The following is a 27,735-nucleotide window of genomic DNA, read 5'->3' as shown; positions in this document are numbered from 1 at the left end:
AGATTTAATCTATTTTAGGGATCATACGAATAGATTTCCTGGCTTCCTCCTTAAAATCATACAGAAAGCAATCTGTATATTTAACAGCCATGGGGAAATGGGTCTTGATGGATGCTCTCCCCAAGTTGTGGAATCCACCAATGTCTTCTGGGGGAGGAGGGAGGGGAGGTGGAGATCCCGCTGAGTGATGTGCTGGAGGAGAGAGTTTAGGGATGATGTACTCATCCAAGGGGTCAGGCAGTGGATATGGTTCTGGGATCTCTCCTTCCCTCTCATCCTCTGAAGAAGAGGAGTTTTCTTAATCAAGCGTCTGTGTAGGAGGGCGCGGTACCGTAGGAGTGGTTTGTCGGGGCAAGGTTAGGGTTGCTGGGAGCTGTGGCTGATGTGGCAGTGGCGCAATCTGGACATCCTGGGGAGGACATTTCTGCCTAAAGCCCCCCAACATGGCTTGAAGGTCTTGGACCAAAGACGGTGGTAAACGCGCCATCTCCCTAGGACGAGGCTCAAGGGAATAACCCTAACTTAGAAAAGACCAGATATGGCTGATAATATTGCTATTGTTGCTCGTCCTCAATCATCCTCTTCATCCAGTATTTCACATGCAACTCATCTTCTGATTGTTGGAAGTCCAATTAGTGCGAGGGGGCAATGGGGAGATCTTTGCGAAGGATGAAACATCCGCGTGGAGAAAGGTCTTTCTTACTCTGGTAATATTGACTGTTGTCCACGGTGGTGTTGACGGTACCAAAAATATTCGTCATTGACGGTGCTGTTGATGAGGTCTTCATCAATGGTGTGGTTGGTTGGCTCCTGAATGGGATGCTTGTCGACGGGATGCTCATTGACGGCACCTTCATCGACAAAACCCCCGTTGACGGGATAGATGACGATGATATTCTTGTCGACAGTATGGGTCCTGAAATGCCCGCCGTCGTAGTGGTTCCTACCGTCAACGATGTGACTGTGGTACTAATAGTCGATCCAGGAATTGTCAATGATATTTTGTCTTTTTTCCGTGTACAGTCTGTGGATGAGGCTCTACGACGTTCCTTCTTTCTCACAGGAGAGGTGGGAACGGATATTGTAGGGTCGGAGGAGACTTTATGATGTTTCTCCTTTTTATGGCCTTTGCTTTCCTGGGAGGATTTGAGGCGCTTCCTTCCATCACTATGGGTATCATCTGGAGACCTTGATCTTTTGTGTGGTCTGGATGAGCCATCACTGTCCTCTTCAGAAGACTTTTGTTGCTCGTTGGATTGGAGCCACAAAAGCAGCCTCCCCTCTCTATTCTTCAGAGTTTTAGAAGAAAAGGTTCGACATATCTTGCATTGTCTTTCCTCATGAGAAGGGCGGAGGCAGTAAAAACAATCTTTATGTGGATCATACACATAGACTCTTCTTGCCACAGGTCTTACATGAGCGGAAGAGGCCTTTTTTAACTGACATGCTGAAAATAACAATCTTCAGGAAAATTCCAGAAAGAAACCGAGTAGAACTCAGGGAGACTCCCTTCACACACGATGTGCAGTGAAAATCTGAGGGAAACTGCCTCTGCTAGGGGAGTTCTTTTTTTATGAAGGACATAGGCTATGTTAAACATGGCTCATGTCAATTATAGCCTATGACATTACTTAAATACTGCTTTATTATGTTACAGTGGGACTCCCATTGCAACGATGGGGAATGATTCAGGCATGTGAATCTATGAAAGATACCCCAATACTGGATAAACATAGGCCTATCCATAAACAGAGGTATATATTTTACGTATTTTCCAATGACATTTAAATATCACTTCTTACCCCTTATGTCAGAATGTTATATATTCACTCTTTCCACTTATGTAGTGGCGAGGAGTTTGATTCGAAGAAACAAACTGATTCTATGAGTAATGTTTTCATGTACCCTGTAGTGATCTACTTTCATAAGCATTTTCCTTACTAGGGAAAATCCTCGAGCCATGTCACTGTCTAAATTGTCCTGTTTTGGGGAGTCATTACTGGGCTTTTACTGCAGTGGGCGAGTTGCAGGGTACCCCTGCTGTGTATTTGTTGATAGAGGGGGCTTTAATAACACCAGCTATTGTATATGCTGCCATCTTGACACCTCATAATATTCGTAGAAATGGAAATGATTATGCAGGACGGTACAGGTGACAGCTCCCCCCATCCCTCCCCCCCTGAGATGATGAAAAATAGTCAAAAGCTAATGAAGACTGGCTCAAACGTGGTTGAGAGCCGAAACAAACAATTTAAAGTGTCTGCCCTGCAGGCCAGGTTGGCAGACCAGCAGCCCCACCTCAACAATCTCAGCCCAAAGAAATTGACGTCAGGGGGACCTAAAGCTCATTCAGCCCAGTGGGCGATGCACGCCTGACTCCAGCTATCCCTTGCTTCTTGCCCTGGCATTTCGCCAATGGCTGTATTGTTAAAATTATGCACTGCAGTGCGGACGGTAAACACCTGTGGCACTAAGGACGCGGCACAAAGGCCACATGCACTACCATACCATCTACAAGACCAGCACCTGCCTATTTCTCCCCATACCAGAACAAGGACTCCTTCAGGAGGTGCCACTGGAGAGTTTAAAATACACACATGCAGCAGAATTTGTGATGTTCGACAGATAAGCCTACCAAATACACTTCTGAGATCGGTGGAAAAAAAACCTGCAATCAATTTCCTATGAAGAAAAAAACCCCATGCCTCACCCCCATTATATAATGAGCAACATATAGGAATAACATTTTACATAGTTTATATATGGTTGTTTATATTAGGTCATTTTTACATAGTTTGCATTTGAGTTGTTTTACACAGCATCTTTTTCACAAGAAAACATAAAACTGCGAAGCTTGAGTAAAGTATGGTATGCTGAGTTTGGCAGAACTGAGATCAACACGTTTGTGAGATATGTCTAATATGGTCTTTCAGAAAGGCTATAAGCATGCTATTTAAAATGCACATACCTTATTATACATGTAGCAGTTGGTAAACATAGTATTAAAATCTTCAACGCAATCCATTGCCTTCGTGTAGTAGTTGTATTCTAGGCGTTTCTTAATGGTTGTCAGATCCATCGGATTCTTGATAATAGTATAATAATCCTGAAATAAGGAGTACATACACTTCACATGTTAAAATTATAGTGACTGAAAAACTTAAAACACTTCTTTTGTGACAAAAAAGTGGAAGATAAAAGTTGATAAACTTCAGAACAATAAATCAACTTGCTAAGCCACCAAGGGAATCTCTGTAACTTGAAACATTTTTAACACGTTTGTTTTCAAACCCATAATATTTAATAACATGCAAGGTCCACTATCTACAGTTACAATGAAAGGGTTAGATACCAAGTTATGACAATTCGTCCCAGTTGTATGAATGCTGAAAGAACAGCAGTGGCAACAATAAACAGCTAATATCAAAGTGTACCACCATCAACCCTTCTCCCTAGAGATTTTCTATTCAGTATTTTAGTTTGTGAGCATTACAGAACTTTTGCCCCCCATTTTCCTGTTCCTCAATTAATCAGTATGAAAAGGTCATTCCTTGGAGATGGAGAAGACTACATTTAGCTTAGTTAGCAGCATTAAACAATCACAGATCACCACATGTAGATGACACATTTTTTGGGGGGGTTCAAGGTGCGGCGCGGGTAAGCAATGAAGAAAACAAAGTCCTGGCAAAGCCAAGAGGTTTGGCCTCAATGCGCTATTCGTCCCGGTTTATCTGCTGAATGAACGGTAGTGGCAACAACAAACCGCTTATGTCAAGGTACATCACCATCAACCCTTCTCCCCTACCCAGGACAGAGATTGTTCATTCACCTTTTTAGCTGGTGAGCGTTACAGAACTTTGCCGCCCCTCCCTTCCCGTTACTCCATTAAATCGGTTTGAAAATGTAATTCCTTAGAGATGGAGACATTACATTTAGCTTAGTTAGCAGCATCAAACAATCACAGATCATCATCACATTTAAGATTACCAATTTTGTTTCCTGGTAGAAGGTGGGGGCGTGGGTAACCAATGAAGAAAACCAAGCCATGACAAAGCCAAGAGGTTTGGCTATAATATGCTAACACTGCCTAGAGTGATTGCCAGTGGTTTGGACTAGTGCTTAATTTGAGCCAGTGGTTGGGGTGAGAGGGAGGGCACTTCCACTCATTTTTGTTACAGAGAAGAAGAGAGAGAAAAACAAACAAAAACGGAGAGATGGAGGAAGGGTAAGATGGAAACCCAGTTATAAAGGGAGAAACAGGAACCTGCAAGAGGGAGATAAAGGGGAATGGAATAGCTGGTAGTGGGTTAAAGAGATCTGGGGTGGATTCAATACTACGCAGCCTTGGTATTCAGGTCACCAACATTTAATAGCACCGTCCACCAAGCTTTGGAGTACAGCTTTGGGCACCAGCACTCACTTCTTAAAAGATATTAAGTACTACCACCCTCCAAGGCATCACTGGTGCACCAACCATATGCCAATATTCGGCATCAGAGCAGGAAGGAGATGGTGAGTGGTTATAGGGGGCAAAAGAAGAAAAAAAAGCCCATGATCTCCTCTTCCTGCCTGCAATCAAGGTATAGTGCCTCTGAAGGAATGCTCATGCCTAGACCCTAAGGCAAACTCCAGAGACCCAATCACCTAGGAGGAGGGCCCACGTATAGCCATACCTTAACCACCAATGTGATCCAACAAGCTATAGACATTTGCTGGTATACAGAAAAGAGAAGCTGCTGAGTAATTCTGGTGAATCAAACGATAGTCAGTTCCTTAAAGAATTACTTGCCCCTAGGGCCAGTCTCATCGGAGATGTCAATTAAGAAGGATAACATTATCTATGACATTTCAACCACCGTTTCCCTCCTTTATAGAAAAACTGCATGTAACGTGCAACAGTGGTAAATGTAGGTGTAAAGCACTAACCAACTAAGCTGTCATACATAAAATAGAATAGTAAAGATCTTTTTGTTTTTTAATGCGAGTCTCCAAGTAGTGTTTTACAAAATAAACAAGTGGAAACTACTATGCCCATAGCCTCATGTTGGAGATGGCCCTGAAACAAGAAAAATGTTCCATGTGAGTGGATTTTGGAAGTACTGGGAAACACAGATTTGCCAAATGTTTGTGGTGTCAAAATAATAAACGCTGATTTTAAGAATTTTGGAAAAATCTGAAAATAACCACTGGAAAACAGAATACCATATGCATTGACTAACTAATCTATCTTACTTAGATCTTGATCTTCCAGCAATCAACGAAGAAAGAATTGTGAAGTAGGAGCTGTAACTGAAACTCGAGGCGGATGCTCCTCAAAATTGTAGAGCACAATCAAAAGCTAGAGGAATGTGGATGAAATGCTGGGGTCCGCTGATCTGGAGTCTAAAGAGTGCTTCCTTTTCAGAATTCCCAAAGGTGTGCATATAGTTGTAGGTCAACGTGGCTCTCATATTGAACCACCCCCAAGATCCCCATGAACAATGGCATGACAAAACATCACTCCCCAAACCCATACCCGGTTTGGGACCTGCAGGAAAGCGATGGTAAAACTGTTGGACCAGGCAAGAGTCACGTACCTGGCTCTTGGGTTCCTTGGCGCCATCAAAACACAAAAAAGGGTCTATGTACATTGATAGCCTAGCTGGGAAATTAACCACCATGCAGTGTACCTTTTGTAGGACGATTTCCCTCACCTACCATAGGGTGACATGCTTCTTCATTGGGAACCTCCTCATATAGCCTAGTCAGGATATGTGCTAAAATGCCCTCACTGAGCTGGAGGAGCTTAGGGATGTTTTCCTGCTAACAGAGGTATATTCTAAAAACCCAATTGTGGAGCTCGGGTGGTGAGGGCAGCACAGCACAGTGAAAAGTGATGGTTAAAACGAACAAAAGGTTTCACAAAAAACTTACGGCAACCCTGGGCTAGGATTAACCCCTTCCATGCTCATGACGGAACAGTTCCGTCATGAGCGTCGGTTGAGCTGTGCTCATGACGGAACCGTTCCGTCATGAGCCCGCCCGCGCAAGAAACGGTCAGCACCGCGGCGGAATTCGCGCCGCATGGAAGGGGTTAAAAACAGCGTGGCACTGCAGGAATGATTAAGTATACTTGCGTGTCACAGAGGTTGACATGTTTCAGCCTACGACCCAGAAGTTGTTGGGCCGTCTTCAGGATCTAGAAGTGCTGCTGCTCAAAAGTGTTCAATCAAAAAAATATATATTGTATTTGCAATATATACAAAGCCATCCAGTGACTTAACCAATCTCGCCTCCCTCTTCCCCACCTTTGATGCGCACAATACCTACCTTCCTCCCACAACACTCACCCCCCCCTTCACAATATGCTTCGCCCAACAAACAACTAGCGAAACTGACCCTCAGTCAAGGACTCGGAACCCCCTCCTTTCGCCAGCGCTCAATAGGCAGCCACTTGAATCACGTCATGTTCTTTTACACCTCTTGTCCTTGGCCACCCACAGGGACAACATAGGTAACTCCTACACCAACAGCCAATCTCCTGGCGACAAGCGCTCTCCCTCCCGGGACTACCTCGATCAGGACAGCCCAATCCCCGACTCCCCCCTACCCCTCCCCTCAGGAGATTACTCAGAGACTGGCTAGGTTGGAAAGCCAGATACAAACAGTAATACTGGACCTAAAAAAAAAAAATCCTAATGATACTCACCGCTCCCCAGGCGTCTATCCAACGCCCACAGGCTACATCCACACTTACCAACACCAAAACCTCAACTCCTCCCAAAGCTCAACGGCACAACTGGAACACAACCCCCCTCTTGAACCATCCGTAGAGACCCAAAAGAACAAGAGCCGCAATGTCCACGAAAGAGGCAATTGATCTTGCCACCTCCTATGGTACTGACTCCATTGTCGTGCCAAGCTCCAAGATCCAGGTTATCACTGGACTTGGAAGAGACCGCACCCCTACTAGAACCTCAAGACCTTCAGCCTTCCTCACCAATATCCCCAGGGCCCCTCCTGAAAAGAAACTCAATAACAATGGGAAGACCAACTGCATGCTCATAAATTGCAGATCGGCCACCAAGCATGCTACAGAACAGGCAGAAACGATCCTTGCCCATTACATTGACATCGCGTTCATCACTGAGACTTGGCTGAATGAGCTCTCTTCCCCAAACTTCAACATGCTTGTGCCCCCAGGCTTCTCAATCATCAATAAAGATAGGAAAAAACAGCGAGGAGGGTGTATCGCTATCATACACAAGAGCAACATCTCCGTAACGGAAACAGACTCCTTCAAATACAACACGTTTGAATACTTAAGTCACTTTTAAGACAGGGGACAACAAACCACTATACTGCCATCTCCTTTACCACCCGACAGGTAACACCTCATTCGGAGAACACCTGTCCGACTTGATAACTCCCTGCTCACTCCGAGATTCCAATAACATTATACTAGGTGACCTCAATCTGCACTGGGAGGAGGAAAACAACCCATTGATCCAATCCCTGACTGAACGGTTACTCAACAACAACCTTACCCAACATTGCACAGATCAAACCCGTAACAGAGGCTCAATACTAGATGCCATCAATGCTCAAATAGACGTAGTCTCAATAGACCGCATCATGCCTGTCGACTGTCCAGACCACCACATCATATTGCACATCAACCAAATGCCCCACGCCTGCCCAGCACTAGGGAACCCCCCTCCCCACTGGGCAAGAAATCTAAAACAGATTCCACTTGCTGACCTGGAAGAAAGAGCTAATTCACTCCTTCCCTCCCACACAAGCGACCTCTCCACAACAGAGCTCACCTCACAACAATGACTTGCATTCTGGACCAAATAGCTCCCATGAAACAAAAAAGAGCCAGGAACATTCCATCTAGATCGTGGTTCAACACAGACCTAAACTCCGAAAGGCAATTAAGAACTACAGAAAGACTCTGGCAGAACAACCAGTCCACAATACTCCTTGATCGACTCAAATCAGAACACAGGAAATATAAAAAACACATCAAGAAAGAAAAAACTTCCTTCTTCTGTGACGCTCTATACAATGCTAAAAATAGGCCCAAAGAACTCTTCAATCTCATCAGGCAAAAAAAACGTCCAAGCCCCCTTCATCCTCAATGCACCCTCCAAAGACCTCTGTGATAACTTTGCAAACTTTTTAAATGACAAAATAACTAACATTGAGCTCTCCCTGGATGGTCACCACAGCCCCCCCAACACAAGCTTGAGCCCGAGGACAGAAGATATCACACCCAAGCACCACCCAAACAGCTGGAAATCTTTCAACCCCATCTCCGAATCAGAGATCATCAAAATGATTTCCAGTTCCAAACACTCAGCACCAGTGGCGTCACTAGGGTTGGTATCACCCGGTGCGGGTAACTCATGGTGTCACCCCCTCACGACTTACCGCATGGACCTCCTCCGCCCAAGTCCGCCAGTGGACGCAGTTGGCAAATAACGAGACCATACAGAATCTTTAGTAACGTTTGTAAATGTAGGTCCTATATTTACAAAATGTGCCTGTTAAAAACAGTTTGATAATGATTCATTAATCAGGTTGTACAGTGGGCTACCTGCTAGTCAACAGTTTATTGTAATTTATAATATCATAGGTATGGTACTTTTTACTGGTGTGGTGTTCCCACTATCCAGCAACACGATATATCAGTGGTCGAAGTGGGGGGAAAAAAGTAGGGGAACTGTGGGCGGAGAATCAGAGGGCGGGAATAACCCAAGGATTGGATCAGTGGGCAGAGCCGGAGGCGTGGCCAGAATGCGCAAACATCCCCATTTTTTGTATTTGTTTGGTTTCACTGCCCAGTTTTATCAACCATTGGATACACATGATTATTTAAGGTTATAAGAAGTTAGTGACAGTAAAACGTATTCACTAAGTGGGATATGCTTCTAATCACAGAATGTCCCCAAATACGATAAAATGTGGAAGCACAAGCCATTTGTCTCCGAGCCATGGAGTTTGTCATCAGCACTTCTCCTTTTTCCAAAACAGCAGTTCAAACATGAATGGCTAAAAATCCTAGTTTGCAAATATTTTCTAAATAATAATGGCTCTGCCATATTTGCTTCATAATGCAAGATCTGCAGCATGATCTGACCATTTCAACTAATAAATTGTTTGTAGCTCAAACGTATCAAAAGTTAATAAAACATGTGACTTGTGTTGCTGCGGAGTTTGATGGCAGTTAATAGCTCACTGTTCTATGTTAGGATTTTAACTTATAAACTGCAAGTAACAAAAGGATCTCTCTGACAAAAGCCGTAGCCCACTGGCCTATTTACATTATGTGCACTTTGTGATCTGCATGGTACATGTTCTTTGCAGCAGGTACAATAACCCTCTGAGCTACCTTTCCATGAGTCAAATCTTCCAATAGACAAAGTTCCGATCTCTCTCTAGGAAGAACATTAATCACCAGAGTCATCATGACATTTTTATTGTTACCGAAAATTACTGGAGGCCAGGAAGGAGGCAGCAAGCGCTTTTAAAAGCATAATATACTTGCAAAAATGATGCCTCCACCTAAAGTGAGCACCTGGTGCGGTCACACCGGTTGCAGCGCCCTAGAGCTGGCCCTTCTCAAGGGTCCTGAGATCTCAGTGACCGGGTCACTGTTCTAGGGTGTACTGCTTCATAGGCCTGCCCGCAACACTGGAGGTGAATTTCAGTATGAATAGTGGTGGACAAGCCTTGAAGGTTAACCTACACTTGTCAGAGTGCAAAAGAGGGTGAGCATCGTCACCGGCTTCAGTGCATCTCTTTTGAAAAAGAAGTGTAACGAATAGGTGGCTTGCAGGTAATAGAAGTGATAGTACAGGAGTGGTGGGGAGTAATGGGCAGAGGTAAGCATCACAGGAGATTTGGTGGGCTTACAGAACGATATGATAATATGTACTGATGGGGCTACATGGCATAACCTGAACAGTGTCTACATCAGGACGTTGGTATGAAAGCAGCATCATCTCCCACATCTGCGGGACAGCTGAAATCCTGAACACTGGGGCTGGCCTGAGGCTACTTGTTTTGTGTGGGAGCTAGACTTTCCTTGATCATGGGGTCCTGATGCGGGGTGAACTCTAAAAAATTCTAAAAAGATAACACCAGGTGCTAAACAATTCCTGGTTGGTGGTTATCAAATCAAGTGGGAAGTCAGTTTAGGTCATCTCGTTGTTAAATGCCTCTCTGGTCGCCTGTAAGTTAACCCGAAGATGTGTTTATTTAACAAGCAACAAAATTCATACTTCCAACAAGTATCCGTATGGAGTCCTTTTTTGAGCTATAATCTTATATATAACTAAGAATACGGGGAGGAGCTTCGCGCGCATCCAAAATGGTCACGTGAGCACAGGGCTCCCCGGACCCTTGCCGCTCCTCGCAACTAATCCGGACATTATCCTGGATTTGTGGACGGATTCTGGAAGCTGAACCCTGGCTGAATCCATAACTCTTTTCAGAACGTAAATCGGACCTGGGAGACCTGAAATATAGCGTCTTGCATTTTGGAGGCCCACCTGGAAACTTTGCCCGGTGCTTTGGTGAACTGTGGGGCCGGGGAGTAGTTGAACAACAACGGCATCGGAGCCTTGCCAATGACCGTGCCCCCACTTTCAGTTTCGCTTTTGGCCTGATCGAGGAGCTACTTCGCGCGGCTGGGGCGTCCTCCGGCCTTTGTACTGACTGATTTGTGCCTTTTTCTCAATCTTTCCGAGCGGGCTCTAGGACAGTCGGTGTCTGATCTGCTGGCGCCCCCTTTGCTATCGGCCCGGGTGGACTCCTCCGGTGAGCATCGCTCAACATGGCGGGCAAGGGGGATCCCGAGAAACGGAGGGCCAAGACATCCCAGCGTGGGGGACCAGTCCAGAGTAACATCATGGATCGTTATACCCAGGGTAAAGGATCCCCCGGGCCAGCGAGTGCCGTCGTGGAGGACTCCGGTGGTGGCCCGTCTGTCCCCACGGAATTGTCGCTGCAGGACGTTATGGGCGCCATCAACGGCATAATGGAGACCATCGCCCAGCAATACGAGGCTCTGGCCCGTAAAATTGACACGGTCGCCATTGATGTTACGTTAATTCGGGCAGATCTCTCTAAGACTAACGAGAGGGTTCAGTCGCTGGACTTGAGGACATCCACTCTTGTTACGGATGTATCAGACCTCCAGGCAACTCTTGGCGACCTAAAATCGGCAAACAACACGATGTCCCGGCGGCTGGAGGATTTCGAAGGCCGGGCACGACGCAACAATATCCGCGTCATAGGTGTACCTGAGACTTTCGACAACCGTCCGGTGGACCTCATGGTCGAAGATCTCATCCTCAATCATCTTGCTCCCTCAGGCCTGAGCAAGTTCTTCGCCGTGGAGTGTGCCCATCGTGTCCCGGGCGGCAGGCCTCGACCAGGAGCTCCCCCGAGGCCTATTATTGCAAAACTTTTTCATTACAGAGACAGGGATGCGATCCTGCAGCCCTCGAGGGTGCACGGCCCAGTTAAATATGAAAATTCCTCCGTCAACTTCTTTCCGGACTTCACCCAACTCGTTCAGAAACAGAGAATGGGCTTTCAGGGGGTGAAGCCCCGTCTTCGAGATCTGGAACTCAAATACTCTATGCTTTTTCCTGCCAGGCTTCGTGTGGAATATGAAGATCGGACTATCTTTTTTGAACGCCCTGACACCGTGAGTGACTGGTTGGATTCCCTGCCGGACCGGGGCGAACGATCTGGGCGTACTGGCGGTGCCGAGGGCGGAGGGCCTCTGCAGGAATGATTCTTGGTCCTCCGCCTTAAAATTTCCTTCTGCGCTCAGCCAGGTTCTACTTCGATTGTATATTTTGTCTATCAATGTTTCGTTTGGGTGCGGGCGGGGACGGGTCCCGTTCCTCCTCTAGGGTCTTTTTGTAGCATGGGATTGTTAGGGCAACAGGCACACTGCAAGTTGGGGGGGCTGTATAGTCCGCAGGGGTGCAGGGTGGGGGGAGTTGCAATGGTGTGGGGGTGGGAGGGGGGCAGTGGTTGTTGGGTTGTGTGTTTTTACTTTTCAAGGCGGTATGTTTGTTCCTTTTCAGTTTCAGGTGTCTGGCTGCGTGCCCGGGGACTCCAGCTTCTTGTGTTGGGATGGGGGGGGGGGGGGGACGGGTTGAAACTGATGTCTTGGAACGTCAACGGATTGGGGGACCGGATCAAACGTGGGGTTGTGTTGCAATATTTGCGCCGATTGGCCCCTGATGTGGTATTTCTTCAAGAGACGCACTTGGTGGGCAATGTATGTCATGCTATGAACAGGGGGGGCTACCGACTGGTTGCACATTCTGGCTTCACCACTGGATCCAGAGGGGTGGGCATTTTGCTGCGATCTTCCCTCCCGCTTGAGATTGACAAAGTCACTCTTGATGATAGAGGGCGCTTGAGTCCTTGACTGGACGGTGGGAGGGGCAGACCCTTTCATTGGTTTCGGTCTATGTTCCCCCGGGCCTTCAGACCTCCACTTTCTCGGATGTGGGTCGTATGTTACTTTACCTTACTGATAGTCTCTTGCTTGTGGGTGGGGATTTTAATTCCGTGATTTCTGGCGAGTTGGATCGTTACCCTCCCAGAGCCCTCTCTGCCGCCCAGGCGTGGCTCGGCGGGTTCTTGGACACTTTCGGTTTAGTGGACTGCTGGAGGTTGATACATCCGACACAGAGTCAGTACACATTCCACTCAGGGGCCCACGGGAGTCTCTCCAGACTAGATTATTTTCTTATGCCCGCGGCCCAGACCACCCGGGTCCGGGAGGTTAAGCACCTGGGCCGGGGCATTTCCGATCATTGCCCATAGTGGCTCCTCTTCGATACTGGGATGCAATCTGCCAGGCGGATCGCCCACATTAACCCCTGGTACCTGCGTGACCCCAAGATTCGCATTGGTCTCATTAAGTCGCTTGAACAGTATTTTCTTGAGAATGAGGGATCCGTCTTGTCCTCGGTGTCCCTGTGGGAGGCTTTCAAAACGGTTCTCCGGGGACACGCCCTATCCCTGATCGTGGAGGCCAAGAAGGCTAAGAACGGGGCGGTGGTTGCGTTGGAGGCCGAGATATCGGGGTTGGAGGCTGCCTTGGAGGCGGGTGTCACTCAGGACGGGCTTCACGCCCTCAGCCTGAAGCAGTTTGAATAGAAGTCCCTTGTTACGGATGCTGCTCGGACAATGTATAGGGAACAGCAGGGTAGATTGTATGATGCTGGGGATAAGGCGGGTAAATTGATTGCTTGGCTTGATAAGAAGGAGAGAGTGAATCGAGTGGTCCCCGTGCTTCAGATGTCGGAGGGAGTGAGTGTGACTGACCCTGGTGAGATTGTGGAGTGTTTTGCTGACTACTTCCGTGTTGTGTACTCCCCGGTGTCTGCTAGTGATGAGGTACTATTGGGCTTCCCAGCTATCTGCTATTAACCACGCAACGTACGCACCTGGTCCGAATCCGGCTTTCGAAATGGATAGATTTTTGTTGCCTGGCGGCAACTTTAACAAAGCACTTTACTCTCGATCGGCTGGGAGGAACTTGACCGGTCCCACTAAGATTGCAGTACGCTTGTGGAAGGCTGCGAATCTGGCCATGGGCTGGCATGATCGTTTGACGGGTGCGACCCCTTTGTTCGCGTCTGAAAGATTGGGAAGCCTCTGGACGACGAAGGGCTTTGAGCGCTGGGATACGATCGGCATCAGCAGAGTAGGTGACCTCTGGGTGAAGGGTGCGGTTAAATCCTTTGCTGCGCTGCAGTGTGAGTACGAATTGAGTGAGAGGGAGTTCTTTCGGTACGTTCAGGTTCGGCACGCCTTGCTCTCGGTCTTCGGGGCTGGGACCGCAGTCCCTGTATCTTCGCCACTCGAAGACCGCATACTCGACGGTCACTTGCCCGACAGTACTATTTCCCTTATCTACAAAAAACTAAAATATTCGGGCGGATCTCCTCGTGCATCTTCGGGAGGCGTGGATCGGGGATGGGGTGGAATTGGACGATGAGGATTGGCAGTCAGCGCTGTCCTCCCCTAAGGAGGTGGCCATACCCGCGCGTCTCCGTCTTGTCCAGCTTAAAATTCTCCACCGTGTCTACGTGTCGGGCCCTCGTTTAGTTTTGATGGGTTTTTCTGAAGATGGGCTCTGTAGGCGCGGTTGTGGGCTCAGCGCCACTTTTCTCCATGTTCTCTGGGAGTGCAGTGAGGTGGCGGAGTATTGGCGCCGGGTGCATGCTGTCATGGAACGTGTCACTGGGGTCGCTCTGTTGCCTGAGGTTCGCCGATGTTTGCTGAACGTGTGGGAGCCTAATGACTATAATGCGGCTCAGACTCGGTGGGCGGCCCTTGGGAACATGATTGCTAAGAGGGACATCGCACAGCTTTGGGGTTCCCGGCAGCCTCCCACCGTGTCAGTATGGAAGGAGAACATGGACTGGTGCATGTTCAGAGAGAAGACGGTGTATGTGGCCCGGGGTAAGCCGGGGGCGTGGGGCAGAATCTGGGGTCAGTGGAACGCGTACCGAGGGAACATCTGCACGCCCCCCCTCGTGGACACATCTGATGCTGCCTTGTCCCCCTGATCCTGAGGTTCCCGGACTATCACATTTTACCTGTAGATGGTTGTGGCTCTCCCGTTGCCCCCACCTCCCCCTTGATCATCCTCACTGACCACCCGAGGGTGGAGTATGTATTGTGTGGTCCCCCGGCGGTGGCAGGACGCCCTTTTTCGATGGTTTCCGCCTTGTTTTTTGGTGTTATTTTATTTTTTCTTCATTTGTTTGTATTTCTAAAATTCATGTATCCTGATAGCCTCTGAGGTGCACTCAGTAACTTGCTAATTTGGCTGAGCCCCAGGGGGCCTGTTACTGCCTTGATGTTGATGACCATGTATATATTAGCGGCCGGCCCTGGTGGTTATAGGCCCATGAAATCTTCTCCGGCCACCCCTTGACAATGAGCTCTTTCAACCTGTCCATTGTCTTATCTTCCTTCATGCTTTTTTCCCATTCCACATCTGTCAGCTCAGGTAAATGTACCGCACAAATGGGCACATCGAGTACCTCCTCACTCAATTTTCCCTTGATCGGTGACCTCGACAAGTAGTCTGCAATTACATTTTCAGGTCCCGGAAGGTACTCAACTTTGAAACAAAAGTTCTCCAAACCCAGCACCCACTTACTAATTCTTGCAGACATATTCTGTGCCTGCTTCTGCGAAAACATGAAGGTAAGAGGCTTGTGGTCCGTGTGTATGGTAAACTTGGTTCCCCACAAAAAAAACTTAAAATGGTGTACCGCCCAAAAACACGCCAATACCTCCCTCTCGATGACAGAGTAATTTCGTTCTGCCTCGCTCAAGGTGCGAGAGGCAAACGCTATTACTCTCTCCTCGCCTTCACCTTTTTGGGACAACATGGCCCCCAATCCCTTACTTGAGGCATCTGTGGTTAAAATGGTTCTCTTTTTGGGGTCGAAAGAACCCAGTGCTGGTGACTCCAGTATGCGCTTCTTTATGGTTTCTACCATGTCACTGTGTCCTTCCTCCCACACAAATGCAGTATTCTTTAGGAGTTCACGCAAATCCACACACAATTCCGCAAAATTCCTGACAAACTTTGACATATATTCCACTAAGCCCAAAAATGACTTAAGTTCCTCCTTATTCGTTGGGTGTGGGGCATCCCTTACGGCCTGGACTAAGCTGTACTTGGGTCTGAACCCATCTTTCGAGATGGTGTGCCCTAAATAGTCTACTGATGTCACCTTTATTCTACACTTGTCCAGCTGTACCGTCAAACCTGCATCCGATAGTCTGCGACACACTGTATGGAGGGTGGCCTCGTGTGCTTCCTCCGTTTCCCCATACATCAAAATGTCATCTTGGAAGCAGAGTGTGTTCCTGACTCCCTTTAATACTTGCTGCATTACTTTCTGAAATACTGAGGCAGCTGAGGCGAGACCAAAAGGCATTCTTACAAACATAAATGCCCCAAAAGGCGAGGTGAACGCTGTCAGTGGTCTCGACTCGGGATGCAGTTCCACTTGGTGGTACGCTCTGGACAGATCAATTACAGAAAAATAACATGCCTTACCCATGGTGCTTATCATCTCATTGATGTTGGGTAGAGGAAACCTCTCTACCCAAATATTCTCATTTAAAGAGCGAAGGTCTACACACAAACGAATGCCCTTCCCATTACCCTTGGACGCCAAAACCAAAGCCGCCAGCCACTCCGTGGCCTCAATAGGTTGAATGACCCCTATTTCACATAGTTTATCAAGTTCTTCCTTGAGCGTCTCCCTCAGGTGGAACGGTACTGGTCGTGCTTTGTGAACCACAGGTTTTGCTCCAGCTCTAATTTTAATTTTGTGCTGGAAATCCCGTAGTTTACCCAACTCCTGCTTGAAGAGCTTGGGGAACATCATCTGTAAATCCTCCTCCTTGCTAGCTCTGTCAATCATGATCACCTGATTTTCTTTACTGGGATCTAGTATAATGCCTAATTCCCTTTGGTGTTGCCACCCCAGGAGATTGGCCCCACGCTCTACAATGTACACATTACCCTTTGTTGTCCTCCCATTAAAATCTATGTGGCTGTTCAACATGCCTACTAGGGGAATGGGATCTCTTGTGTACCCTTCAGGTGTGATGTCAGGACTTTCTAATACTTCTCTCGATCCGCCCAGTGATTCCACATAATCTTGTACATTTATCAACGTGAACGGGGAACAGGAATCTGCAAACACCTCCAGAGGTTTGTTATTAAACAGTACAATACATCTGGGGTAGTTCTGATTTGTCCCTACGGCCATGCTTCTCACCTGGAAAATGTACTTGGCATGGGGTTCCTCCCCATTATTCACCACGCTCACCGTGTTACTTATCCCCTCTCTGCACACCCTTGCTAGATGACCCCTCCTATTGCATTTTTTGCACATGACACTCCTGGCTGTACACACTGGATTATTGGCTAGATGGTTACTGCTGCCGCACCTATAGCATTTTAAATTGCTAACTTTATGGGTTTGAGCCTCCTTCATACTCCATTTATCTGACACTTTTAACACCTCTTTACTCTGCTCTTCCACCTGTACAGACGCTACTACATCCTCTCTAACCTTCATTTCTTTTACACACTTTGCTGTATGCTCCACGGACTGAGCAATGGCCACAGCGTCTTTCAAGGTGGGATTCTTCGCCAATAATTTTTCTTGTATCCTACTACTATTCGTGCACCTGACCAATTGGTCACGTATGAGTGAGTCATTAAGTTCCCCAAACTCACACAACTGCGTTAACCCCCTTAACGCTGCAATGTAATTAGAGATAGATTCACATTTCCCTTGAACTCTGCTGAAAAATTTGTGTCTCTCCAACACCACGTTGAACTTATCCCCAAAATGTGATTCCAATTTCATCAATGTCACCTCAAAAACATCAATTTCCTCATCCTCCTCCAACTCTGGTTCCGGAAGAGTCTCATAAACCTTGCGACCATACACACCTAAATTATGCAGAAGAATGTGCTGTTTCCTCAATGCTGAAAACCTTTCACCTCCCATGGCAATCAGGTAGGATTCAAACAGTTTTGTCCAATCTTTCCAGTGGATCTCTGGGTCCCCGCAGTCATTCAAAAAGGACGGGGGTTGGCTCATGCCTGGTGTGCCCATGAGGGATGACTAAAGCTTCTTACAGAACGGTGGACACGGAACGCCCTTTTTTTTTTTTTAGTACGTAGTGAGACTTAAAGTTCTACGGAAAGCTTTGCGGTGGATACCACTATGCACACTATTTTCCGCTCATGGGGCCCTTTTTAAAAGTCAATGCAGACACAGCCCGGATTGTGTGCTTCACGGCTCGAAAGGGAATGGCACAGCAGTAGATGCCACATGCAACACTGCCCAGACCTATCTCACTCCCCCCACGAAAATCAGAGGATTCCGCTGGACTGACCAATCACAAAGTCAAAAGCGGCCGAAGTCGCTCCTGACTGGATTCAGCGTGGTTCACAAAATGTGGAGATTCCCCCTCCCTGGGTGTCAGGACGGAGGAGTCCTCCCACACACTGCCAGCTCACAAAAATGGGGGGGGGGGGGGGAAAAGGGGCCCTGAAAAGACTCACCAGGCTCCCTCGAGGATCTCCCGGGAATCGACCCCGGCTGACACACCGAAACAAGCTGCCTGAACACCCTGGGCTGAGCGGTCCTGAGAGGCTGAAGCGCCGGATCCCAGAGAGGAACTGCTCCGCCTGACTGAACTTCCAGGGATGTACGGACCTCAGGGACTGGAGCGCCGGATCTTCGAGGAGGAGCTACTGCACCCGCTGACTGAACTTCCCTTACACGCAGTGGATGACAGCTGCACCCGCTGACTGAAGTTCCCGGGCTGCGCAGAGGAATGAACCGGACTGGTCGCAGGACGTCCTCAAGTTGCAGAAACTCCGCTGCGGCGATGGTGTACACTCTTCTACACAGCTCCGCTGTACACAGTCTCAGCCTACATCTCTCCCGTCAAGACTGGAGCTGACTTGCTCTCGTCCTAACAGGGACGCCAGTACATCGATCGTCACTGCGGGGTGAGGACCCTGTAGCACACCCTGCCGTTGCTGTGCCTGTGACGACGCAGGGACCTGGGTGATACTCTTTAATGGAGCACGCCACTGGGAGTTACAGCGAGTCCCTGAACAAGACGTCTCCTTCTTCCTCACCGCTGCTCACCCGGACTCCACCTGGCATCAGTATGTCAAATTGACAGATGATCACGATCTCCTTGGACTGTATGATCAGAGTCTATATTGACCGCCAGATAAGGCTGTGCAGCTGCGCCGTCCTCACCAAGGATGCCCTTCACTAATAAAGGATTAACACTTGCTGCCTCGAGAGAATAAACAGAGGGGAGATGGTCAGCTGCCCCCTACGCAGTTCGTCGCCAGTGTTATAAAGAAGTAATACGCCACACCGCAGGTAAGTTGATGCAGCCTTTATTCATTGACCATCCGCTCTCACAGCAGTGAGAGACTTCACCTGAACATTCTAAGGTGAGCTCCCTAGGGTGATACCATCTACTGGAAGGGGAGGGGGTGGATGGAAAAGATTTCTGAGGTTCCTGACAAGGTCAAGGATTACTGGGAAGTCAGATTTGAACTCTCGATTATAGCGGGTCGCTTACACAGGGGTGAGAGAATAGTTCCACCAGAAGGGCTGAGGGAAAAGATCATAGATTTGGCCCATGAAGGGCATTTGGGCAGGAGCCTAACAAAAAACAAGGTGAGAAGCTGTTTTTGGTTTCCCAGAATGGATTCGATGGTGGAACACTCAGTAAAGGAATGTGTCAGCTGTGCAAGAAGCGACAAGAGCAAAATCATTCACAAGGCTCCTTTGGCCCCAGTTAATGTGCCGGTGATTCCATGGACCAAGTTGGCCATGGACATAGTGGGTCCCATAGACATTCTAGGACCACAGAAGAGATTTTTGTTTGTGTTGATAGATTACACCTCCCACTGGGTGAACTTTAAATTTACAGCGTCCACCACGACCAGCAATCTCATTGCTTTTCTAAAAAACATTTTTGTGTATGAAGGGTTACCGGCCACTTTGGTAACGGACAATGGAGTGCAGTTCGTCTCTGAGACCATGAGACAGTTTTTAGAGGAACATAATATAACACATGAAAGGACTGCTCTCTATTGCCCGAAAGCAAATGGTTTGGTGGAAAGGGCTAATCGCATGATCAAGGAACACATACAACTAGCCATAGCAAATGGGTTGAATGTGGAGGAAGCATTGAGAGAATCCATATGGGCATATCACACCACGCCCAATGGGGTGACAGGGATGTCTCCGTTTGTGTTCCTTAGAGGAAGGGAGCCCAGCACCAAAATGAACCCGAGGTGGTTGAGTGGGGGAAGGAGTGTTGAACCTGACTTAAACCGTGCCGAGGAACGCATAGTTTCTCATCAACAGAAGTACAAGTCATGGTATGATGCAAAACATGGAGCGAAGGAAGTGGAAGTGAATCCTCACACTAAAGTGTGCGTTAAGAAACCTGGCAGGGTGCAACCTGGGACGAGCAAATTTGGAGCTCCACAAAGGGTGGAAAGATCTAGTAAGAGTGTAGTTCGTTTGGAGAATGGACAAACTTGGAGCAAAGACAGAGTTGTAAACACTGTGTGAAATAATGTTCTGTTTTCCTGTCAAAGGGAGATGTGTTGTAATCTTGTAATACTTATAGTTAGTTGGTATGTTCCATCCACCCCCTCCCCTTCCAGTAGATGGTATCACCCTAGGGAGCTCACCTTAGAATGTTCAGGTGAAGTCTCTCACTGCTGTGAGAGCGGATGGTCAATGAATAAAGGCTGCATCAACTTACCTGCGGTGTGGCGTATTACTTCTTTATAACAGTTTTCGCAAAAAAAAATAAAAAATACGCTGGCTATGGTGCCCTAATGCAGCCTCCGCGCACCCTAATGTACCTAAAACATGAGCACTACTGTCAAAAGATATACTAATATGTTACGTTGGAAAATTAACCATTGTCTGTCTTGTTTATCATTATTGTGCACATACACCAACGCAGGATGCAAGCAACTGCTTCAGAAAGGTAGAGGCTCCTAACTAGGTTAATTAGGCGAAACTGTGCGCCTAATCCTTGTCCACTCTCAGTGGTATAACGGTGACAAATAGCAGAAGCCGATTTAACAGTTGTATGCGCTGCCGTGAGCTCGCCTGCCACCCAGCTGCTAATTTCAGCCGGGCAGCCAGCGAAGAGTGGGGCTCTGCAGGGGTCGGGGTCGCAGTGTCAGCTATGGATACTGCCACACTCCCTCGTGCCGCATGCAAAGGCATGCCCAGGGCTCTTTCAAGCTTCTGAAGTCCACTGGCCAATGAGAGCTCTCGGACACAGGAATTCTCCCCCCCCACCCCCCCACAGTTTTTTTTCAAAACTATGGCCATGTCTCTTAGAGATCACAGCCCCTCTCCATGTGCATGTCGAATGACTCACAATACAACACTTTTGCACGCCGCAATAAAACGAGTCTCTAATGGCATTAAAAAACACAAGAACATTTAATAAAACAGACGTCACTCCTGCAGCTTGTACGCGTTATGCCTACTGAACATTTTACTTTCAACATTCCTTAAATGAAGATCGAAAACACATCACAAGCGTACATGGAGAAAGAAGGCAAGCCGCACCAGCCCGTCCTTTTAACCAGCGTTGTCTATGTCAAGCCTCGAGAAGCTGTTTGCACACTGCCGTTCCATAGCCTACATCTGTGCTTGGTGAAGACAATGTGCTAACTCACAGCGGCCGGCCTAAAAGAACCTAAAACAGGCCCAAAAACAGTCCAAAAATGCCCCACACACTCACTCATCTGTTAGATCAGCTCGTCGGGCACTGCCAGATTGCTCTACAGACCAATCCCGAGCCTGTTTGCTACTTTTGCCGGTCTTGCAAGGAAATATTATTGCATGATGCGAGTTTTTGTAATGTACGTCCTAATCATTTTGTGTAATCTTTGCACCGGAACTGCCTGATAGTTTATTATATATTTATCACAATCTACATACAGAGGTAAAGCACAAAGCAACTTTACATACGCAATAAGCAACCTGTAAATGCTAAACTGCAAGCGGCTGAAAAGTGCACTCGCATCGTGCCTTTCACAGTGCAACCACCACAGCCGGTCCTCGGCACTGCAGGAGCTCCGTATGTGAAGCCTCAGGCCCCGGCTGCGTACGCCCACCACAATGACTTCCTTTTGTCCGCTTTTCGACCCCGCAAATCACAAATAACTAAAAAAGAAAGTGAGGGTGGAGGTCTACAGACTGCGCATGCGTAAAGAGTAAATCCGTAGGAAGATGAGCTAAAAACATGGCGCAGCGCGCGCTCCTGCAGTTGTCCATGTGTTGACGGTATGCTATACAACTCCTACAATTCAACAAGTAATTTTATCTTTACCGCATTGCAGAAATACTTTGTGTAGATTTTCCTCACTATTTTTTCAGCTGCAAACAAGGAAAGAGTCGTGATCACTGACCGCGTGTGCGAGAAGTGTAGTGCCCCGTACCTCCGCACTTCGCTCTGCCCCTACCGCCGCAGTCCCCTGTACCCACTGTCACCGGGTGTCACCCCATGTGATGGTGTCACCCGGTGCGGTCCGCACCCCCCTAGTGACGCCACTGCTCAGCACACTTTGCGGACCACATCCCTGCCCAACTGGTTAAAGAGCTCAAACTCACCCCAGCCCTGCTCTGGACCAAGATTATTAACTGCTCCCTGAGAACTGGAACCATGCCTGATTTTCTCAAAATTGGACAAGTCACGCCATTACTCAAAATAACCGGACTCTGACACAAGCGATCTTAATAACTTCAGACCAGTCTCCAATCTCCCATTCCTTGCTAAAATCCTGGAAAGATGTGTCCTCTATCAACTTACTCAACACTTGAACACCAACCTCCTTGACCCCCACCAATCGGGTTTCAGAAAAGGGTGCAGCACAGAGACAGCGATACTGAATGCGATAGATGATGTACACAAATCACTCGATACGGATCAATGCTGTCTACTCCTACTCCTGGACCTATCGGCAGCCTTCGACACGGTTGACCACAAACTACTCACTAAGGTACTCCAAGAAAGAGGCAGAGCGGAAGATGTGGTCTTACAGTGGTTCACCTCCTTCTTGCAGAACCGCACCCAACGAATAAAAATAAAAATCCACACGTCCCCATCAGCAGGGTGTCCCCCAAGGATCAGTTCTCTCCCCACAACTATTCAACATATACATGGAACCACTCACCACCCTACAAAAAAAAAAAGAATCCCCTCCTCCTTAAAATTCAGAAGGCAGCTTAAAGGCTTCTTCCTCAACCGATCTCTCCTAATTGGATAGCTGTCACCCAAGCTCAGAATCTTGACCACTGCGACTCGCTGCCACTTTAAAACTAAGTCTCCTATCCCGCCCACCCGTCTGTAAAACGAGCAGATACTTTCGATTCGTCACAAATCAATGCTTACACTACTGCCATACTATGTAACCTCTCCGCTGCTAATGTTGTAAAGGGCTCCGATACCTTCGGGTCTGGCCAGCGTTCTACAAAACTCTTAAATAAATAGATAACGAAACGTCAGAGGGTTAAGGATTCACTGGCAGTAACCTGTGGAAAACATGCAGAAAGAAGTTTCACAGAAAAAGTATACATGCGGAGAGTTGATGGTTAAGATTCAGACACAAGGCAACCATATCTATACATTGGGTGTTATTGACCAATCTCAAATTTTAGAAAAGTCATACGGAGGGCATGGCATTGAAGACCATTCTCATTACTGTATGTTTTCATTATTAAAGTCCCATTCAAACCTGCCTCCTTGTTAGTAGGTGGAATGAATAGACAGTAAAACAATACATATTAATAATAGTGATACTTAAATACCACAAAAGTGGAGGGGCTTACCCGCTGTAGTCAGGTGTCACACCTCAACTCGGCATGGTGCTGAAGGTGAGGGGAATATCTGTCCTATGCAGTCGCCATAGAAAAGAAAAAAAAGAATAAGAACCCTTAAAAGAAGGAAGAGGAGAGCCAGTGAAGATGTGCAGCAGCCATGCATGATAAAATATACAAGAGCCACTTGTATTGCCAAACAGATTGGCGTTATGATCCATATGTCTGAAGAGACAAGTAACACTCAAAGTATAATATACAAGTAATGGTCTAAAAATACAAATTGAACGTAAACAGATATATAGAGTGTGTGGAATGAATACTAAGAGAAAACTGCGTATAGTTGTGTTTGCCACCCACCAGGTGTGTGAAAACAGTCACAGAATCACCCAGTTCAATCCCAGTCAAAGTAATTACTTAATAATGAGCCTTTATAACAACGAAAATGCACTCCTCATGGAGTAAATGCTCAGTGCTTTAAAGGGGTGGTCAATAATTGAAACACGGGCCTTGTCAAACTACTATTGTACATCTGGTGTTATGTGGTGTGATGAAATGAAATGCACACTGAAGTCTATATGGCACAGAGTACCCTTGGGGTCGTTTGTTTCAGACATGCTGCACCAGTCAACAAAGCAGCCAATAGATTCCTGTAAAACCCTTTTAGGAAGTCTGGCTGTAAGGAAAGAATATGACGAGATATAGTAGTGCAAAACAGTAAGTCTAGACCAGCTGAAAGTGCATTAAGGTGTAAGCATAGTAGCTCAATGGGCATCATCTCAACGTTAATATGAGCGCCATATGAGGCGCCGTTAACAGTATCCATATAATATTTGCGCCAGAGCAGTGGTTGTGGTTGCTTGTCCAGGAGTGAAATGAAGATGGTTTTAGAGATTATTTAATTTGCTCATTGATGTACATTTCCACATTACATTAATTGCATTGTGAGGGTGGTATTTCTTTAGAGCAGAATAGGCTCAGTTCAACATTAATTGTGCAGAAGTAAAGGGAGACTGTGTGGCATGTGCATCATCCTCTAATACTTCCAGGAGCTCCTGGTGTACAGGTGTTCAGATGGTGATACTAGGGGATAGACTACCACAGAATCATCATTCAAACCATTTTTGTCGCCGTGTAGTCTGAATACCCATCTCTGTTCTCTGACATAGAGAAGCCTAGAGATGTTAGTGGTTGTTGGTAATAGATTTGGTTTCTCAAGGACTGTCCATCGCAAGTCATGAGCTAGGTGTCCAAGGATGCTTGTTTCCGGTCCAGGGAATACCTGGCTTGGCAGTTCATGCTGGACTGTTCCCATGAGGAACAGAGGCAAAACTGATACTGCATATGGCTGGGTCTGAACTGGGGAGACGAAGTTAGCTAAAGAACGATGATGGATTCAACTCAGATCTAATAGTGACTGGGGGTGCGTTTAGTATCGCTTCTATAAGAAACAGGTTTTCTTAGCTCACAAAGTAGCGAGCATATGTGGATTATTAGTGTGCAATCTCAGTAGAACTGCAATTCCCAGGAGCCCCACTTGTGATGTTGCAAACAGCACTCCCACGTCGCTGTTGGCCCACCAACCACAGCACGGCATATAGACATGCACACTGCCTTGCACAAGGTTCCCCTTTCTTGGCGTGGTAAGCGGCATGCCAGCTCTCTGTTAAGAGGAATGGAGATTTGGGCACTGGGTCATTACTATTTCCCAACAACAAGACTTCCTAAAAGGGTTTTATATGGATCTATTGGCTAATATATTGACTGATACAGCGCATCTTAAACGGCCCCAGGGGTTCACTGTGTCATATGGACTTTGTGTGGATTTCATTTATTCCCACCAGATGTACAATAGTTGTTTGGAGAGGTCAGTGTTTCAATTATTGGCCACCCCTTTAAAAGCACTGCACATACACTTCATCAGGAGTGCTTTTACATTGTTGTAGAGGCTTATTATTATGCAGCCACTTCAGCTGAGATTGAACAGAGTGATTCTGTGACTTTGTTTTCAAACACCGGGGTGGCAAACACAGCTATACGAGGTTTCCCCCCTTGTGCTCATTCCCCAAACTAGATATATGTATGCATTCAATTTGTATTTTTAGACCATTACTTGTATATTATATGTTATTGAGTGTTACTTGTCTCTTCAGACATATGGATCATAACACCAGTCTGTGTGGCGATACTAGTGGCTCATGTGGACATTTTAACATGAATGCCCCCGTACATCCCTAGCTCTCCTTCTCTTCCTGCTTTTAAGGGTTGCTTTTCTTCTTTTTCTATTCTATGATGGCTGCATAAGACAGAGATCCCACCTTTAAGCCCCATGCCAAGTTGGGTTGAGGCGTGACACCCGAGTACAGTCCGGTCAATTAACACCCAATGTATAGATATGGTTGCTGGTGTCTACACCTTAACCATCAACACTTGCGTATACTTTCTTGATGGAAACAAGTCTTTCTGCATAGGTCTTCCACAGGTTACTGCCAGTGAATCCTTCACCCTCTGACATTTCATGGGATTACTGGATGATTTTGCATATATTGCGAATATGATTTATGTTTTTTTGATTTGAACATTTAAGCAGCAGCAGCACGTCTAGGCCCAGAAGAAAGCCCATACACTTTCTGGGTCATAGGCTGAAACATGTCCATCTCTGTGACACACAAGCAGGTTTATTAATTCCCGCAGTGCCATGCAGTTTTTAATCTTAGGCCAGGGCTGCCCTAATAAAGTTTTTTGCAAACCCTGTAGTTCGTTTTAACCATCACTTTTCACTTGCTCTGCTACCTTCACCACCCCATGCTCCACAATTGGGTATTTAGTATATACCTCTCTTAGCATGCAAACATACCTGAACTCCTCCTCAGTGAGAGTGTTTTAGCCTGCATTGTGACTAGGCATCACGATACAAGGAGGTCCCCAATGATGACGCATGCCTTCAACCGTGGTTGAGGGAAACCGCCCTGTAAAAGGGACACTCCATGGTGGTCAAGTTCCCAGCTAGGCTATTAATGTACATAGACCCAAGGGTTCCCCATTGTGTTTTGATACATCAAGTAGGGGACTCATCCCTTTAAGGTTACTAAACCTCCTCTAGACCTCCTTAGTGATATAATTCCTTGTGGGCCATACCTGTTACAATCTATGATGTATTGGAATATCTTTTGAACATGCTTGAAATCCAGAATTGCACTTACCTTAAATTCAGGATGACCATATTCCAACACAGGTCAACTACCGGCCTCCTCAAGGATACATGGAAGGTTGACGTTTAGTAACCTTGGGAGGCAAGATCAGTTTTACAGCCACAGGATTAATCATCTTTTCAATGTGAAATTTCAAATTTGGTTCAGCATTAGAAATATATGTTTAGTAGATAGCCATACTTTATCTCCTCCAAGCAACTTTGGAGTCAGCCTATGGTGAGGGTCGTCTTACATCTTGTACTTGGATTGAACTTGTGAGATTTTTCTGGTATGAAGATGCTCCTGGTGTTCCTGCACAATAGGCATCTTTTGAGTGTGTATTGTATCAACTCCAGTCATTTGTGGATGGTACCCCTGATGGCAGAAGAATCAGGAGATGTGGTCATGTTAATGTGCATATATTCTCCTAACCACATTGAAGTAGCCCAGTCATTACAATCTTGGAATAACTGGTATTGAGAATATTTTTCAGGCTTCTGGTTGGTTTTCTTCACCTGCACACTGGTATTAGAATTGTGGTTAGTGGTGCTTCAATGTTCATCAGGTAGTACAGGATTTGCCGAAAGTGGAAAATAAGCTGCAAACCACTATTGTTATGCAATACCAGTAAAAGGCTGCATAGATAAACTGTGGGCCATATGTATGAAGTGTTTTTGCATTTGCAAACAGCCGATTCTAAAATTGGGACGTTTGCAACTGCAAAAACTCCTATTCTTATGTACAAAACTAAATTGCAATTCGGTATTTGGAAAGGACGTGTATAGGCATCCGTTCCTAATACTGAAACTAATTGATATGTTTTAATGTTTTGGGACAAAATTTCAGTTGCAAAATATTAATCTTTTACAGACTACTGAAAGGTAGTTGTAAGGTATTTGCTAATGGGAAGGGGTCCCCACAGAACTTCTTCTGATTTGAGAATGTTGGAATACATCTTTTTTTTTTAATTAAAGAGTTGGCAGAGGTCCCATTGTTATCTGAATTATTATTTTTTTTAATTATTTTTTTTAATGGATCTCGTTTTCCTTTAAGAAAAAAGGGTTTCAGTTAAACAAAATGAA

The 27,735-nt window shown here is 46.6% G+C and overlaps 1 protein-coding gene across 4 annotated transcripts in view; it reads right to left on the bottom strand.

Annotated features, from left to right (window-relative positions):
• Positions 1–27,735, bottom strand: part of BRDT (bromodomain testis associated) — a 1,895,586-nt gene that overhangs the window by 1,557,941 nt on the left and 309,910 nt on the right. For all 4 annotated transcript variants that reach the window (XM_085602176.1, XM_085602174.1, XM_085602177.1 and 1 more), the window contains one exon: positions 2,969–3,106. In XM_085602176.1, the coding sequence (XP_085458302.1) occupies positions 2,969–3,106 (138 nt within the window). The remainder of the gene's footprint in view (positions 1–2,968; positions 3,107–27,735) is intronic.

This window comes from Triturus cristatus, chromosome 4_2 (genome assembly GCF_964204655.1).
Source record: "Triturus cristatus chromosome 4_2, aTriCri1.1, whole genome shotgun sequence".
In the NCBI taxonomy this organism is placed as follows: Eukaryota; Metazoa; Chordata; class Amphibia; order Caudata; family Salamandridae; genus Triturus; species Triturus cristatus.
Note: the sequence above shows the minus strand (reverse complement) of the source record. Positions and strands in the feature narration are given on the sequence as shown.